The sequence below is a fragment of the Pristiophorus japonicus genome, chromosome 21, assembly GCF_044704955.1.
Source record: "Pristiophorus japonicus isolate sPriJap1 chromosome 21, sPriJap1.hap1, whole genome shotgun sequence".
Lineage (NCBI taxonomy): Eukaryota > Metazoa > Chordata > Chondrichthyes > Pristiophoridae > Pristiophorus > Pristiophorus japonicus.
Window position 1 is genome coordinate 8,070,721 of NC_091997.1, and position 17,757 is coordinate 8,088,477.

Here is a 17,757-nt window from a genome sequence, read left to right on the forward strand (position 1 = left end):
GAACTTGATAAACTGGGATCCTGCTCGCCGAGATAATGCCTCTTCTGACCGCGTGCCTTGTGAGAACGTCAGCTTTAAAGGGCGCGTTTCACTCAGCCAGCACGTTGCGTCTTTACCTTTCAGCACTAGTGAAACAGGGCGGAATTAAACAGGCTGTTCATAGAAAAAAAAAGATGGTAAATTACATTTCATCACCCTGCCGTGGAGAAACTCATTGGCTCAAACGTCTCTTGAAACAGGCGGCAGTGGAGAGGCTGATCCGCCCCCTCCCCCCAGATATCGCAGTGTCAGCGCTGAGCCAATGGTCGGGGCGAGGCGGTGCTACTCGCGCAGCGCCCGGCACCAATATCAGGCGCGACTGCAGTCGGCGTCACAGAGGACTTCCAGCAGCCCACAGCGGGGCGGCCGCTTTTCAACCCAAAGCAACTCCGTCAGAGCCTTTTACTTTTGTGGCAACCGGAGAAAATAAATTGCAGAAACAGTTCGCAACCCGGAGAGAAAAATAAAGCTAAAGTGGACAGAATTGTTTGCTCTGGCACAGACGGGAAGCTTGTCTCTGTTCAGGACAGTGTGAGCAATGGGTTTGTTTTGGTAACATCGCATCAGTTTTGTCTTCCAACACCCCTGGGAGGTTGCAGAAAAGACTTGGATTTCTGTAGCGCCTTTCACGACCACCGGACACCTCGAGGCGCTTTACAGCCAATGAAGTACTTTTGGAGTGCAATGTGGGACAGGCGCTAGATAAATGCAAGTTGTTGTTTGACTAAAAGGGCGAGGGGGGAGGAGCCAGCCGCTTAAAGCACTCGGAATACTTTCATTTGCCCCCCCGAGGCCAAGTTTTGCTGCGAGTTGAGCTCAGGGGGGCTCCATGTCCAGCACCATGTCCCAGGCAGAGGTGGACCTGGCGGGCTTCGGGGTCATCAGCTCAGCGCTGGACCTCGAGCGCTCGTCCCTCCTCAGCAAGATGCAGAGCCGCCGGCGCCGGCTGCCCGCCAAGGAGTGCCGCAGGAACTCCTACCACCGTCCCCACCACCGCCGGAGCTCCATCGAGATCGACGGGATGGGAGCCGACGGCTTCCTCCTGCTCCGCCGCCCCGCCTGGTCGCCGCTCTCCCCGGCCGCCGCCGCCGCCTTCCCACCGCCCGGGCCAGCAGCCGGCGGGGCGAGCGCCGGGCTCGCCAAATTGCCCCTCCACCGGGAGCCGCCCGCCAAGCTGGCCCCCGCCGCTCCCGCCGCCCTCGTCGCCGCCCCCAGCTCGGACACCGAGGATGGCAACCCCGGGACCCGGCACAAGGAGTCGGCGTGCGACCTGCCCGAGGAGAGCAAGATGGAACCCGAGGAGAACGAGGTGGAGATGAAGGCGGTGGACACCTCGCCCGACGGCAGGTTCCTCAAGTTCAACATTGAGCTCGGCAGAGGCTCCTTCAAAACGGTCTACAAGGGACTGGACACGGAAATCACCGTGGAGGTGGCATGGTGTGAGCTGCAGGTAAGGGGAAAGAAAGAGGGGGGGTGGGGGGGGGGAAAGAAAGGGGGGGGGGGAAAGAAAGGGGGGGGGGGAAAGAAAGAGAGAGGAGGGGGGGGGAATAGAAAGAGGAGGGGGGGATAGAGGGGGGGATAGAAAGAGGAGGGGGGGGGGGAAAGAAAGAAAGAGGGGGGGTGGGGGGGAAAGAAAGAGGGGGGGTGGGGGGGAAAGAAAGAAAGAGGGGGGGTGGGGGGGAAAGAAAGAGGGGGGGGAAAGAAAGGGGGGGGGAAAGAAAGAGAGAGGAGGGGGGGGGAATAGAAAGAAGAGGGGGGGAAAGAAAGAGGGGGGGTGGGGGGGGGGGAAAGAAAGAGAGAGGAGGGGGGGGGAAGAAAGAGAGAGGAGGGGGGGGGGAAGAAAGAGAGAGGAGGGGGGGGGAATAGAAAGAGGTGGGGGGGATAGAAAGAGGAGGGGGGGGGATATATCTACAGGTCATGTAGTTCATAAGGTCATGTAGTTCATAACCTGAGGACACGGGAGTCCTTGTGTTCTTCAGAAATGCTTCATCAGCACAATAATACTTGAAAGAAAGAACCTTTCACACCCTCAAGACATCCCAAAGTGCTTTATAGACTTGTCAAGTGTAGTTGCTGCTGTAATGTAGGAAACCTGGCAGTCAGTTTGCACACAGCAAGCCCCTGCCAACAGCCATCATCATCATCATAGGCAGTCCCTCGAATCTACAATGCGAACAGCAATGAGGTAATGAGCAGATAATCTGTTTGTAGTGATGTTGGGTGAAGGATAAATATGGCTGAGGGTATAACTCTCCCGAATAGTGCCATGGGATCCTTTTGTCCACCCAAGAGGGCAGGCGGTGCCCTCAGTAAAATGTCCCAGCCAAAGACGGCACCTCCGACATTGCAGCATTCCCTCAGTACTGGAGTGGAATGTCAGCCGAGATTTTGTGCTTGCATCTCCGGAGTGGGGCTTGAACCCACAACCTTCTGACTGAGGCGAGCATGCTACCACTGAGCCATGGTTAACACCTAATGACTGATTTGTATGACTGGGTATTCCCTGTAAGACAATATACCATGTTCTCGGTGGATGGTTACAGCACTGTGGCATTGTGAATGGACAATTATGTTCCACTGTACCATCTGCTCAAAGAATGGTCATACTGTTGGGACAGTTTATCAGGAATGCAATTATTCCTCAGCAAATTCCTGACAAAAATATGTCTCTTCATACTTTGAAAGTATGACACTGCTGCTACCTTTTTATATAAGGGTCTCCAGTCGTCTTGGATAAGCCGATGATGATGATACTCTAGCTATTGGTCTGCTCCCCTCCCCATCCCCGTACTTAAAATGTCAATGTTTATAGGGAGCAGACAGCAGCTTCCACACCTGCTACACATTAAAATGAGCTGCCTGTCGGATTGAAAGATGTTCAGAAATCCAAGGGACCCCTGCAGCACTTTTAAACCTAGACATGACACTGAAGTTACAATGTCAAATTCATGTGGTGCAAGACTGCCTTCTCCAGCGATCTCATACAGCATCTCTCAAATTGCATTATACATGCACCCTTGCAGTCTGGTGATCATTAACTGAAGCGGTGAGAATGGAGACCAGGTTTTTTGTCCGAGTTTATACAGGTGTACATATTGGTTGAATTATTGTAAATTAAGCTAATGTGGCATTTGCAAGAACATATATTGTACAATCAGTCTGCTGGCATGGCTGTATATACTGGGATAATAACATTACACATTTCAGGATCAGGGTATTCTGTTGGTAGCGGTCATGGGTAGGGGAGATATGGTAGCTGAGAGAGGATGAACAGAGAAACCTTATCTTGTCAAGTGCCACCATTGTCAAGTGTCCTGACCAATATTTATCCCTCAAACAACATAACAAAATAGATTATCTGGTCATTATCCCATTGCTGTTTGTGGGAGCTTGCTGTGTGCACATTACAACAGTGACTACACTCCAAAAGTACTTCATTGACTGTAAAGTGCTTTGAGATAGCTGGTGGTTGCAAAAGGCGCTATTTAAATGCAAGTCTTTCTTTTTACCATTGGGTTACGTCATTATTCTTGTGGTGCCTGGAACGGATTCTTATCACTTTTGTGCTCGACTGTTCCTCACTGTAAATGTTACTGGTTCTCTTCATTCCATGCCTAGTTTCAGAATTGACAACACATGGAGTCATGGAAAAAATATCCACACAGCTAAGTTATCAAAGTAGTTTTGTGGGTCATTTCAATAACAAAATGAGTTTAATGCCTAATACCTGCCAAGGGGGTATTTCTTGACAATTTGAGGGAGAAAAATATTTACATTACCTAATGCGGAACATTGAAGCATCATTGGCATATATAAACATCACCGTTAATACTAATTGAAGATAAATATGCATTGTTTTATTTTGAACAAATTGGTTCATGCATATAGTTGCACAATATCTATAGCAAGTAATGCAATATTCAATTTATTGCACTTAGCAAGTGAACTATGCTTCTCATTGTCGCTTTTCTCATTCTCATAACCCTTCTTCAAAGGATTGAGAATATAGAGCACACTGCCTCAAAAGACCTTCAATGCAAAATCAGTTGAGGTGTTCATAAAAGAGATAGATACTTGTTCGGGAAGTAAAAGTTTTGGGGATAGTAATCTGATTATTTTTAAAGCTATAAAACTGATGCTGCTTACTATCCCTTTTTAGAAAAGAGTTTAAAAAGCTGAGTTAACTGAAATAATTTCAGTTAAATAATGTGGTTTTCTGTACAGAAATATAACTTAAATAGTTGAACCTGAACATGCATGGAATTGGGATTTAAAAGGTAGAACTACCACAGCTAACAAAATGGCGGAACAGACTCAATGGTCCAAATGACCTACTCCTATTATGCGTAGAACAGTCCAGACTTAAAAGCATGTTCTCTTTTTTTTTGTTCACTGAACCAAAGGAAGCATTTGACCCAAAACCAAACCCACTTGTTAATCTGCTTAATTTGTATTTAATGTAATAAAATGTAACTCTACGCTATCATTTAAATTTAAATTTCTAATATGGTCTTAGAACTGCGGTAACATTTAAAATATATGTCAACACTGGGGACAGCAGAATCAAGTGCCGTCAGCAGATAGTTTACTGCAGTTTCTCAATATGGAAGAAAAACATTAAAAACTTTTACTTATGAACAAAACACATGCCATGAGTGTTTGAAGAAGGCTGCTGACTGGAAGTCCTGTATGGATTTTTTCCCCCCATTGAAAACATTGCTCATAACTTACTCTTGTATCAACAACCTCACTTTGGAAATAAAAAAAGAATATACAGCATAGCCATTCATTCAGTATGTTCTGTAAATAGAGAATCTCCTATCTGCGGAAAAATATCCAACTTTTATTTACTATTCAGATTCAACCATTTAAGTTATTTCTGTACAGAAAACCACCATGTTGTTTAACTGGAATCATTTCAGTTAACTCGGCTTTTTATCTTTTTTTCGGCAAGGGATAGTGTTTGATCAGTGAGGTATTACAATTTGGTAGGAAGAATAGGGCGGTCACATTACTTGGAAAGTGCGAATCTAGGTGGGGTAGAGGAACAAAAGGACCTCGGAGTACAAATACACAAATCACAAAGTTGCAAAACAGGTTATCAAGGCCATAAAAAAAGCAAACCAAGCACTAGGGTTTATTTCTAGAGGTATAGAATTGAAAAGTAGGAAAATTATGCTAAACCTGTATCGATCCTTGGTTAGACCCCACTTGGAGTACTGTGTGCAGTTCTGGTCATTATATTATAAAAAGGATATAGAGGCACTGGAGCGGGTGCAGAGAAGATTAATAAGGATGATACCAGAAATGCGAGGGTATAAAGACACAAGAACATAAGAAATAGGAGCAGGAATAGGCCATTTGGCCCCTTGAGCCTGCTCCGCCCCTTAATAAGATCATGGCTGATCTGATCATGGACTCAACTCCACTTCCTTGTCTGCTCCCTATAACCTTGACTCCCTTATTGTTCAAAAATCTGTCTATCTACACCCTAAATATATTCAATGACCCAGCCTCCACAGCTCTCTGGGATAGAGAATATATATCCAGAAAGGAAGAACAGGCTGGGTCTCTTTTCTCTTGAAAAAAGAAGGCTGAGAGGTGACCTTAAAGAGGTCTTTAAAATTATGAAAGGTTTTGCTAAGAGTGGATACGGAGAGAATGTTTCCACTTGTGGGGAAAAGTATTACTAAAGGTTTTCAATATAAGATAGTCACCAAGAAAATTTAATAGTGAATTCAGAAGAAAATTCTTTACCCAAAGAGTGGTGAGAATGTGGAACTCGCTATCACAGGGAGTGTTTGAAGCAAATAGTATAGATGCATTTAAGGGGAGGCTAGACAAGTATATGAGGGAGAAGGCGATATAGGATTACGCTGATAGATTTAGATGAGGAAAGACAGGAGGCTCGAGTGGAGCACAAACGCCAGCATGGACTGGTTGGGCCGAATGGCCTGTTTGTGTTGTATATCCTATGCAACTTTCATTTTAATAGCTTTGAAAATAACCAGATTGTCATATTTAATAGTAGTTCTTTTCGTTGTGCACTGAATTGTAGTGTTAGATCACTTGAAGTAGTTGTGAGCCAGGCAGCCTGTCAGCTGATTGACAAAGTGTGTCAATTATTTTACACTGTCCTTGTCTGACATTGTGTAATTTTTACTACGAAGGAGCATTATGTTCAATGATTTAATGTTGCGATTATATTCCCAATTGTATTGTACAGCCTGTATTGTGTTCTCCCACACATGTCTTTCCGTCTAATTATTTAATTCAACAAGCAAATCAGACTTGGTGAAGCAAGTCTATTACTTGCCAGACTGAGGTAAACTGAACAAATGACCCAAAGTTACTTGGATTCACTTTTAAACAAGAGTTTAAACACCTAAGGGATGTACATTTATACATCGGTACTAAGGTCTCCTTGTAAAAGTTTAATCACTAGTAGCCTAATTAGGTTGCGAAATCACAAGTAAATAATTCACTTAAAATGACGTGAGAGTGCTTTTAAAAAGTACATCTGACCTACAAAATTGGCTTCCCTGCAATGTTAATGTACAATGGAACACTCTGAGGTTTGGAGTGTAACATGTTGGAGCAGTTCCCTAACTACAGCTGAGGTATGGGGAGATTGATGTGTAAATCAAGCAACACAGTCGTCCTTCACATCTGCTCCCAAAATCCATCCTCTTTGTACTGGCCTGTTCTGAGCTGTTACGTCTGAGAGATTGATTGCACCTTTCCGTTAACCATTGAACCCTAATTTTCCACGTTTGATACTGATTCCAACATTCCGCAACTCTTTTGTCATTGCTTGAAACCAGGCACTTCCGTTTCGTCTGCCTTGCTTGATACTCATGAGGCCCATGCAGACACCCCATTAATATTCACTAAATCCACGAGCTAAATGTCTGATACTAAATTCAAGACCATTTGAAGATATGAAGGCAGTCAAGTAAAGGGAGAAAATCAAAATATTGTCAATAAAAGCAACGTTCGTATCTATACAAAGAAACGAAGGACAATTAGACATTCGATAGGTAAGCAATAAAATTATCACTTGTAGTTTTATAATTTACAGTTTCCCCTTAACTTGTCTCTTTACTCCTTCTGCACTGAAAGCAACAATTGGTACTGGGTAACAATTGTACCAGAACAGTGCCCAGTGACCACATTTTTATGGGAGGAAGGCAGGGCTCATGGTATTTTCAATGGGAATGAGAATTGAACTTTGACCCTCTTTTGTGATCTGATGGAAAAATTCAGATTTTATTGGTGAAAAGTAATGCATCATCTACCCTGATTTTACAATGGCCCTGAAATTCCAGCCTCGCCAGGTCTGTACGGAGTGTGCATGAACCTGGTGAGGCCTTGCAAACGTCGTTTTCTGCCGCACAATGAGCATGCGCTGAAAACTGGCTTTTTCGATCTGTCAAGCTATCTCTTAACAGATCCTCCGCATCCCCGGGCGAAGGACATTCGTGCGGGCAAGATTGGGCTATTTGCCCAACTCATGCCCAGTGAATGTCCTTCAATCTTTTACACCTGGTAAAAGCAGGTGCATAGCGTACTTTTACAGCGTAAGGGTTTTAAAACATATAAATTTAAAATTTAAATACATTTTTATAGTAAAAACCCTGTCCACTAAGGTAAGTTTATTTTAAACGCTATTAAAACATATTTTTTTTAAATCCCCAAAATACATTTTTTTTCTAAAACATTTAATTAACTTTAATTTCAATTAATTTGAAATATGTGTGTTTTTTTTATTATGTTGTGTTTGGGTGTTTTAGGGGGTTATTCTCATTGATAGTAATGGGAATTGAAATTGGGTAACTCAGCACAGATTGGGGACTCGAACCTGGAACCCTTCTGGTATCGCATTTCACAGCTACTCACTAAAGCAAACCTGCTGAGCTATCAAGAGACTCAATGCAGTCTCCTTTCACTGAATTTACACCCTTCATCTATGGCCACACATCTGAATTCTGAAAGGTGGGCATGTGACCATCTCCCAGTGCCATGTTAATAAGCAAATGTGTCCCTTTTTAAGGGATGAGTTGAGTCAAGAGATTACATATGAGCTAAATTATTTACATCCATCTTTTATTATTGAAGATTGTAGACACATTAGCCATCCAATTTGACAAGAAGTGACAGAAGCGCCGACTAGAGCCCATGGCTCCCCTATTGTTTATATTATCATGAACAATATTGAGAAGATGCTTTTTGTATAATATTCCCTGATGGCATCAAGCTATGTAGCTGGATGGTATATATATGGCAAACTGACTGCATTCAATCTGATTTTGCAAAGGAGCTGCAGATGATATTTGATGTAAGTACAGGAAACTACACAATGACTCGATCCTATTTTACATAGTCTGGTGGGACTGTGGCTCTGGGCAAAGCCCAATCTTGTTGGCATTCCACAGGTGCCTCCCCTTTAAAGAATAACACAGCTGAAATGCCAGAGAAAAGTGGCTTGTTCAAGAGCACAACGAGTAGGTCCTATTTCAGATAGGTCAGTGGAAGCAACAAGCATGATTTTAACAATTTGGCCTTAATTATAAAGAGGGCCTTGTGTACCTGAGTTTTTTTGTCTTTGTAGAAAAGAAAATTGAAATGTGACATAGTTCAGGTCTTTAAAAAGCTGAAGAACCTGACCATTCTAGATACTACTTAACATAAACTGTAATTGCAGAACTAGAGGACACAAACAAATATCTAACAAACCTCACGCAGATTTATATTCTCTTTGCACAGTGTAGTCATAATATAGAATAACTCCGTTCAACAAAAATAATTGACAATTATATGGCTAAGAATATGTTGAAGGTAAAATGACCAGGATAGACATGGATGATTAAATACTTTGCAAAACATGATGGTTCCTATGCTGGAATGCATCTAGTCAGAGTTAAAACATTTTAATTGTAATTTTAGATTGATATCCTGGAAATTTACTAGTAACCTTATGGAAATTTAATAGATTTTTTACCTTGAATACTTTGCTCACAGTTCACCTCCATCAGGTAATTAAACACGCTGGACATGAGTCCATTGCAAGTTATGATCTGTGAAGGAATGGGCTCAATGGGATGAATGGCCTTTTCTCACTCCATGTCCTAAATGCTCCAGTATACAAACTGTGTGCAAACTCACCGATAGAAAGTTAAGAGCAGAGGTGTTTGGGTGATGTGATGCGTTAAGCTATGGAGTACTAATGTAGGCTCCATTCCTCAATCCACTGCTGTCCTGATTTCAGCTGCTCAGCACAGAGAGAAACCAAATGAAAGTCACAGGAGAGGGAGTAAATCAGACGGTGAGTCACCAGGATATTTTTGCACACCTCCTAGTTTAAGGACAGTACAGGTACAACGTCTCCAATCCGACTGTCCGAAAATCGGAATTGTCCAAAACCCGGACATTTTTTAGAAAGTCCCATTTGATCTTCAGTAACATAAAATCTGGAATTATGGTCCAAAAACAGGACATTTTTGAGAGAATATTTTGAGAAAATCTCATTTGCTATTCAGTAAAATAAAATCTGACCTGATCCACGCTCCCCTGCGCCCGCCTCCTGCTCCGGAATCTTCTCTCCGCCTCCCGCCGCCATTACCCGACTGGCAGCACTGCGCATGAGCGAGATCTTCACCTGTGCACCAAGCTCCCACAGCATTGATGGGGCCTATTCTACCTCGCGGAGTGTCCTGGGTAAAAAGCACAGCCATTGTCTTCAATGTTTATCATGTCCGAAAACCGGCACGGTCTCGGTCCCGAGGTTGCCGGATTTGAAACGTTGTGCCTGTATTGGGAAAGGCCTGGGAGCAGACTGCTGGCCACTCTCTTCTGTATAATTGGTACTGGCCTCAAAAATGACTTAAACAGAGGGAGGGAGAAGAAAAGTTTTGAAAGAGCGGGAAAACAGAGTTTGGTAAAACTGTTGTAGAACAGACAGAAAAGTGACGATTGGATGAATTGCAAGGTTATTCTTTTCACCTAAACATACCTCAAATGATTGGCGTCATTTGGTCAATCTTACCGAAGCTAATTAGCATTGAAGATGTGTCTACACATTTTTATTTTATAACTATTATACATCAAAGCACAGTACTACAATAGACCAATGTTCAAGACCTTCTCATAACCAGCATCTGAGGTGCCTCTAAATTGTTGGTCTCGGCGGCACAGTGTATAAACAAAAATGTCCAGAGTCCATTTGCCGTGTAAGATTCAACAAAACCTGATCAGTACTGCACCTTCAGCAGTAGTTCGCCTGGATCTCGGCCTCGTCTTTCGTCTCTTACGCTTCAGCCTGAGCAGACGCTTCTTCCACCACTTACCTCTCATGTCGACAAGGATCTTCAAATCGGACAGTTCCCCACTTGGTTTGCTCAGTTTAGTCAGAGGTGCTTTAGATTTTGTGTCTATAAGCAGAGTGTTTCATCTCATTTAATCAAAATAAAGTTTATGAAAATAGAGAGGATCTCGGTATTATGCAATCCAATAGTTAATTTATTATTTTAAAAATATGGATCAGTTTACTTATTTTATTGACCAGATAGATAGATTTTTAACCAATAAGGGAATTAAGGGTTACGGGGAGCGGGCGGGTAAGTGGAGCTGAGTCCACGGCCAGATCAGCCATGATCTTGTTGAATGGTGGAGCATACTCGAGGGGCTAGATGGCCTACTCCTGTTCCTAATTCTTATGTTCTTATATTTCCAGTTCTCTTAGTGTGTTTATTTATTGAGATGAAAGTACATATCATGTAACAGTTTGCTATCTTGGGATCTTTTTAAAGCTGTCTAAATGTCAAACATATTGAATAGAACACCATGTAGAATGTAATGTGAAATTTCCTTTCTTTGCATCTGTGAACGATCCTCATTATAGAATGGACTTGTCTTCATAAAGCAGGCATGCTTGCTGTCATGCTTGAAATGGACATGAGCCAAGAGATCTCTGAAATACACAATGGTCCCAAACAGAATTTCCACTACTTCACCAGGGGGCTAAATTCGATAAGGCTGTAAAGCGGATGTGGCGATTGTGATATGCAGTCTGCCCGCACACACATTGAAAGTAATGCAGGAGCATGTGAAATTCGTGCCGCCTGCTAATTAACATGATTGCAGCACTGAGCCCAGGAGTGCTGGTTGGCTCAGCTCTCAGCATGAGGCCCAATATCATGGGAAGTCTGATCTCTATTTAAAGGTTGCCTTCAGAGTGATGAGCTGTCTGTACTTCTTAAGGGGGAGGTGCTTTTTGAAAGATGGCTCGGAATGCTGAGGCGCCTCGCTGGGGGAGTGGCAGTGGCTCTGTGGAGCTCGAACCGGCTGTGCTCTCAGGATGATGGCATTTGTGCTACCGCTCCCCCGGTGCCATTGCTGTTGTCTGCCAGCCCGCCCAGACTGCTGCCACCCATGCCGAGGTGGTGCAGTCTATAGCCGGGCCTTCCAGGCCCGGAGCTGCTCGAGGCTGTCCTGCAAAGCCACCGGCAGTCTCCCCCATGGAAAGTCAGCAGCCTTGAACCAGCCATGCTGTAGCCACTGGGGTAGTACTTCGTAGGTTCACTAGGATAGGCAAAGGCAGACGAAAGACGGACGCTAAGGGAATGCGCAAGTGTGATTAGTTGACTTTGTAATTCAGTTTTGGAATTACTCCTTTATAAATTGTTTATTTTGTGGTAGCTTTCATTTCAGCATTGTGGGCAAGAGGACGCTGTGATGTTCGCGCAGCAGTTTGGAGGCCTCGCGCAGGCCACTCACCAGCTTTTACATTGGAGGACACAAGAACTTAAGAAATAGGAACAGGAGTAGGCCATACGGCCCCTCGAGCCTGCTCCGCCATTCAATAAGATCATGGCTGATCTGATCATGGACTCGGTTCCACTTTCCCGCCCGCTCCCCATAACCCCTTATTCCCTTATAGTTTAAGAAACTGTCAATGTCAGTCTTAAATTTACTCAATGTCTCAGCTTCCACAGCTCTCTGAGGCAGCGAATTCCGCAGATTTACAACCCTCTGAGAGAAGAAATTCCTCCTCATCTCTGTTTTAAATGGGCAGCCCCTTATTCTAAGATCGTGCCCTCTAGTTCTAGTCTCCCCCATCAGTGGAAACATCATCTCTGCATCCACCTTGTCAAGCCCCCTCATTATCTTATACGTTTCGATAAGATCACCTCTCATTCTTCTGAATTCCAATGAGTAGAAGCCCAACCTACTCAATCTTTCCTCATAAGTCAACCCCCTCATCCCAGAATCAACCTAGTGAACCTTCTCTGAACTGCCTCCAAAGCAAGTATATCCTTTTGTAAATATGAAAACCAACACTGCACGCAGTATTCCAGGTGTGGCCTCACCAATACCCTGTACAACTGTAACAAGACTTCCATGCTTTTATACTCCATCCCCTTTGCAATAAAGGCCAAGATACCATTGGCCTTCCTGATCACTTGCTGTACCTGCATACTATCCTTTTGTGTTTCATGCACAAGTACCCCCTGGTCCCGCTGTACTGCGGCACTTTGCAATCTTTCTCCATTTAAATAATAACTTGCTCTGATTTTTTTTTTCTGCCAAAGTGCATGACCTCACACTTTCCGAGAAACCACGCATGTGCAAAAATTTGAATGGGCCGCACCGCCAATTAAAGAGGCAGTGCAGATTAGGAAAAGGGGAGGTGCAACGAGACCTGGGTGTCATGGTACATCAGTTATTGAAGGTTGACAAGCAGGTACAGCAGGCTGTTAAGAAAGCAAATGACATGTTGGCCTTCATAGCGAGGGGATTTGAGTACAGGGACAGGGAGGTGTTGCTACAGTTGTACAGGGCCTTGGTGAGGCCACACCTGGAGTATTGTGTACAGTTTTGGTCTCCTAACTTGAGGAAGGACATTCTTGCTATTGAGGGAGTGCAGCGAAGGTTCACCAGACTGATTCCCAGGATGGCGGGACTGACCTATCAAGAAAGACTGGATCAACTGGGCTTGTATTCACTGGAGTTCAGAAGAATGAGAGGGGATCTCATAGAAACGTTTAAAATTCTGACGAGTTTAGACAGGTTAGATGCAGGAAGAATGTTCCCAATGTTGGGGAAGTCCAGAACCAGGGGTCATAGTCTAAGGATAAGGGGTAAGCCATTTAGGACCAAGATGTGGAGAAACTTCTTCACCCAGAGAGTTGTGAACCTGTGGAATTCTCTACCACAGAAAGTTGTTGAGGCCAATTCACTAAATATATTCAAAAAGGAGTTAGATGAAGTCCTTACTGCTAGGGGGATCAAGGGGTATGGCACGAAAGCAGGAATGGGGTACTGAAGTTGCATGTTCAGCCATGAACTCATTGAATGGTGGTGCAGGCTCGAAGGGCCGAATGGCCTACTCCTGCACCTATTTTCTATGTTTCTATGCACAAAAATAAATGACTCGGAACATTGATGGTAAGGTGGGGAAATGTTGATCAATGGCGATCTGAGGTTTCATTCAGGGGAAGCAGAGTCTGAAGATGTGCCCAAGAACCGCCCACCCGGAATGGGGATTTGCCTGCTCTCTTTCTCCTTTCTTTTTCTCTTTCTTCTCCTCCTCTTCCTCCTCCTTCTGAGGTGGTCACTGAACCCAAATTGGCACACGCTCCAGTGAGTACTGAAGAGCTTCTCCCGAGTGGTCAAGACAGCGGAACCATTGAGTGAGCTGCCCGAGTTAAACTAATATGGCAGGGGGATGGGAACCAATGCAGAGAGACAGAGGGAAACAAAATGGAGACAGAGGCAAAAGACAGAAAGGAGATGAGTAAAAGTGGAGGGCAGAGAAACCCAAGGCAAAAAACAAAAAGGGCCACTGTACAGCAAAATTCCAAAGGGTCAAAGTGTAATAAAAAGGCAAGTCTGAAAGCTCAGTGCCTCAATGCGAGGAGTATTCGGAACCCAGGAGAGGACTCTGAGCTAGTTAGAGTGGGTGAGAGCTCAGATGAACAGGACCCCAAGAAAGAATGCAAAAGGCAGGAGGCAACAGAGCAGAGTAGCACTGGGGTAAGTGTAAACCACAAGGTGATAGGAAGGGACAATATGTATGAATATAAAGGGGCTGCAGGAGGGGTCAAAACTAAAAATCATGGTTTAAAAACTAGTATTAAAACACTCTACCTAAACGCACACAGCATTTGAAATAAAGTAAATGAGTTGACGGCACAAACATTACAAATGGGTATGATTTGGTGGCCATTACAGAAACGTGGTTGCAGGGTGGCCAAGACTGGGAATTAAACATACAGGAGTATCTGACAATTCGGAAAGATAGACAAGAAGGGAAAGGAGGTGGGGTAGCTCTGTTAATAAAGGATGATATCAGGGCAGTTGTGTGAGACGATATTGGCTCTAATGAACGAAATGTTGAATCATTGTAGGTGGAGATTAGAGATAGTAAGAGGAAAAAGTCACTGGTGGGCGTAGTTTATAAGCTCCCAAATAATAACCACGGTGGGGCGGACAATAATCAAGGGAATAATAGAGGCATGTGAAAAAGGAACGGCAGTAATCATGGGGGATTTTAACCTACATATCGATTGGCCAAATCAAATTGCATGGGGTAGCCTTGAGGAGGAATTCATAGAATGCATACGGGATTGTTTCTTAGAACAGTATGTTACAGAACCTACAAGAGAGCAAGCTATCTTAGATCTGGTCCTGTGTAATGAGACAGGAATAATAAACGATCTCCTCGTAAAAGATCCTCTCGGAATGAGTGATCACAGTATGGTTGAATTTGTAATACAGATTGAGGCTGAGGAAGTAGTGTCTCAAACGAGCGTACTATGCTTAAACAAAGGGGACTACAGTGGGATGAGGGCAGAGTTAGCTAAAGTCGACTGGGAACACAGACTAAACGGTGGCACAATTGAGGAACAGTGGAGGACTTTTAAGGAGCTCTTTCATAGTGCTCAACAAAAATATATTCCAGTGAAAAAGAAGGGCGGTAAGAGAAGGGATAACCAGCCGTGGATAACCAAGGAAATTAAGGAGAGTATCAAATTAAAAACCAATGCGTATAAGGTGGCCAAGGTTAGTGGGAAATTAGAAGATTGGGAAAATGTTAAACGACAGCAAAGAATGACTAAGAAAGCAATAAAGAAAGGAAAGATAGATTACGAAAGTAAACTTGCGCAAAACATAAAAACAGATAGTAAAAACTTTTACCGATATATAAGACGGAAGAGAGTGACTAAAGTAAATGTTGGTCCCTTAGAAGATGAGCAGGGGGATTTAATAATGGGAAATGTGGAAATGGCTGAGACCTTAAACAATTATTTTGCTTTGGTCTTCACAGTGGAAGACACAAAAACCATGCCAAAAATTGCTGGTCACGGGAATGTGGGAAGGGAGGACCTTGAGACAATCACTATCACTAGGGAGGTGGTGCTGGACAGGCTAATGGGACTCAAGGTAGACAAGTCCCCTGGTCCTGATGAAATGCATCCCAGGGTATTAAAAGAGATGGCGGAAGTTATAGCAGATGCATTCGTTATAATCTACCAAAATTCTCTGGACTCTGGGGAAGTACCAACGGATTGGAAAGCAGCTAATGTAACGCCTCTGTTTAAAAAAGGGGGCAGACAAAAGGCAGGTAACTATAGGCCGGTTAGTTTAACATCTGTAGTGGGGAAAATACTTGAAGCTATCATTAAGGAAGAAATAGCGGGACATCTAGATAGGAATAGTGCAATCAAGCAGACGCAACATGGATTCATGAAGGGGAAATCATGGTTAACTAATTTACTGAAATTCTTTGAGGATATAACGAGCATGGTGGATAGAAGTGTACCGATGGATGTGGTGTATTTAGATTTCCAAAAGACATTCAATAAGGTGCCATACAAAAGGTTACTGCAGAAGATAAAGGTACGTGGGGTCAGTGGAAATGTATTAGCATGGATCGAGAATTGGCTGGCGAACAGAAAGCAGAGAGTCGGGATAAATGAGTCGTTTTCGGGTTCAAAATCGGTGGTTAGTGGTGTGCCACAGGGATCGGTGCTGGGACCACAACTGTTTATAATATACATAGATGACCTGGAAGAGGGGACAGAGTGTAGTGTAACAAAATTTGCAGATGGCATAAAGATTAGTGGGAAAGCGGGTTGTGTAGAGGACACAGAGAGGCTGCAAAGAGATTTAGGTAGGTTAAGCGAATGGGCTAAGGTTTGGCAGATGGAATACAATGTCGGAAAGTGTGAGGTCATCCACCATGGGGGAAAAAAAACAGTAAAAGGGAATATTATTTGAATGGGGAGAAATTACAACATGCTGCAGTGCAGAGGGACCTGGGGGTCCTTGTGCATGTAACTCTTTTGGAGTAAACAACAAAAACATTAAACCGTGCCCCCCAATCTGGGGGAACACCAACATTTACAAGGAATAATTTTTTTTCCCTTTTTTTTCCTTTTTTTTCCCACTTAAATATTATTATTTTTCCTAAGTGCCCCCTATAAAAGGGGAGGGGGACACTAAAATGCACCGGCAATTAAAACAAATTAAACTTTAAAACGTAAAAAGTACACTAGCTCCTTCGAGTGCATGAAACACTTTTTGGAGTTCACCTGCAAAAACATAAAACATTAAACGGTGCCACCCGACCTGGGTGACACTCCAGACATTTACAAGGCCCTTTTTTTCCCCCTTTTTTTTTGTTTTTTTTTGTGTTTTTCTTTTTTTGTTTTTTTTTTGGGCACTAAAATCACAATTTTCCCCAGAGCCCCCTATAAAAGGGAAGGGGTCCTTCGAGTGCATGAATCCCAAAAAGTTAGTTTGCAGGTGCAGCAGGTAATCAGGAAGGCGAATGGAATGTTGGCCTTCATTGCGAGAGGGATGGAGTACAAAAGCAGGGAGGTCCTGCTGCAACTGTACAGGGTATTGGTGAGGCCGCACCTGGAGTACTGCGTGCAGTTTTGGTCAGCTTACTTAAGGAAGGATATACTAGCCTTGGAGGGGGTACAGAGACGATTCACTAGGCTGATTCCGGAGATGAGGGGGTTACCTCATGATGATAGATTGAGTAGACTGGGTCTTTACTCGTTGGAGTTCAGAAGGATGAGGGATGATCTTATAGAAACATTTAAAATAATGAAAGGGATAGACAAGATAGAGGCAGAGAGGTTGCCTCCACTGCTCTGGGAGACTAGAACTAAGGGGCACAGCCTCAAGATATGGGGGAGCCAATTTAAAACCGAGTTGAGAAGGAATTTCTTCTCCCAGAGGGTTGTGAATCTGTGGAATTCTCTGCCCAAGGAAGCAGTTGAGGCTAGCTCATTGAATGTATTCAAATCACAGATAGACAGATTTTTAACCAATAAGGGAATTAAGGGTTACGGGGAGCGGGCGGGTAAGTGGAGCTGAGTCCACGGCAAGATCAGCCATGATCTTTTTGAATGGCGGAGCAGGCTCGAGGGGCTGGATGGCCTACTCCTGTTCCAAATTCTTATGTTCTTATGACACTCCACTAAGCAGCAATGCTGTCATTATATGATTTCTGGCCACGACTGGTGGGATTGTAGCTTGCCCTTGTCTCCAAGCAGCCACCCTCTGGTTTGACGTGGTGGCTGGAAGATTGTTGGCACACCAGACTGGCACAGGGCGAAGGCATCATGACCATTACGATGTGCTGGACGTGGTCACACACCAACTGCACGTTAAGTGAGTGGTACTCTTTGCGGTTACGGTACA

General features: G+C 43.9%; 1 protein-coding gene across 4 annotated transcripts in view; it reads left to right on the forward strand.

Annotated features, from left to right (window-relative positions):
- The first annotated feature begins 284 nt into the window (after positions 1–284).
- The window catches only part of wnk4a (WNK lysine deficient protein kinase 4a), a 98,882-nt gene continuing 81,409 nt past the window's right edge, over positions 285–17,757 (forward strand). For 3 of the 4 annotated variants that reach the window (XM_070864331.1, XM_070864334.1, XM_070864332.1), the window contains exon 1: positions 285–1,489. In XM_070864331.1, the coding sequence (XP_070720432.1) occupies positions 869–1,489 (621 nt within the window). In that variant the 5' untranslated portion in view covers positions 285–868. The remainder of the gene's footprint in view (positions 1,490–17,757) is intronic. The other variant, XM_070864335.1, reaches the window with a different exon arrangement.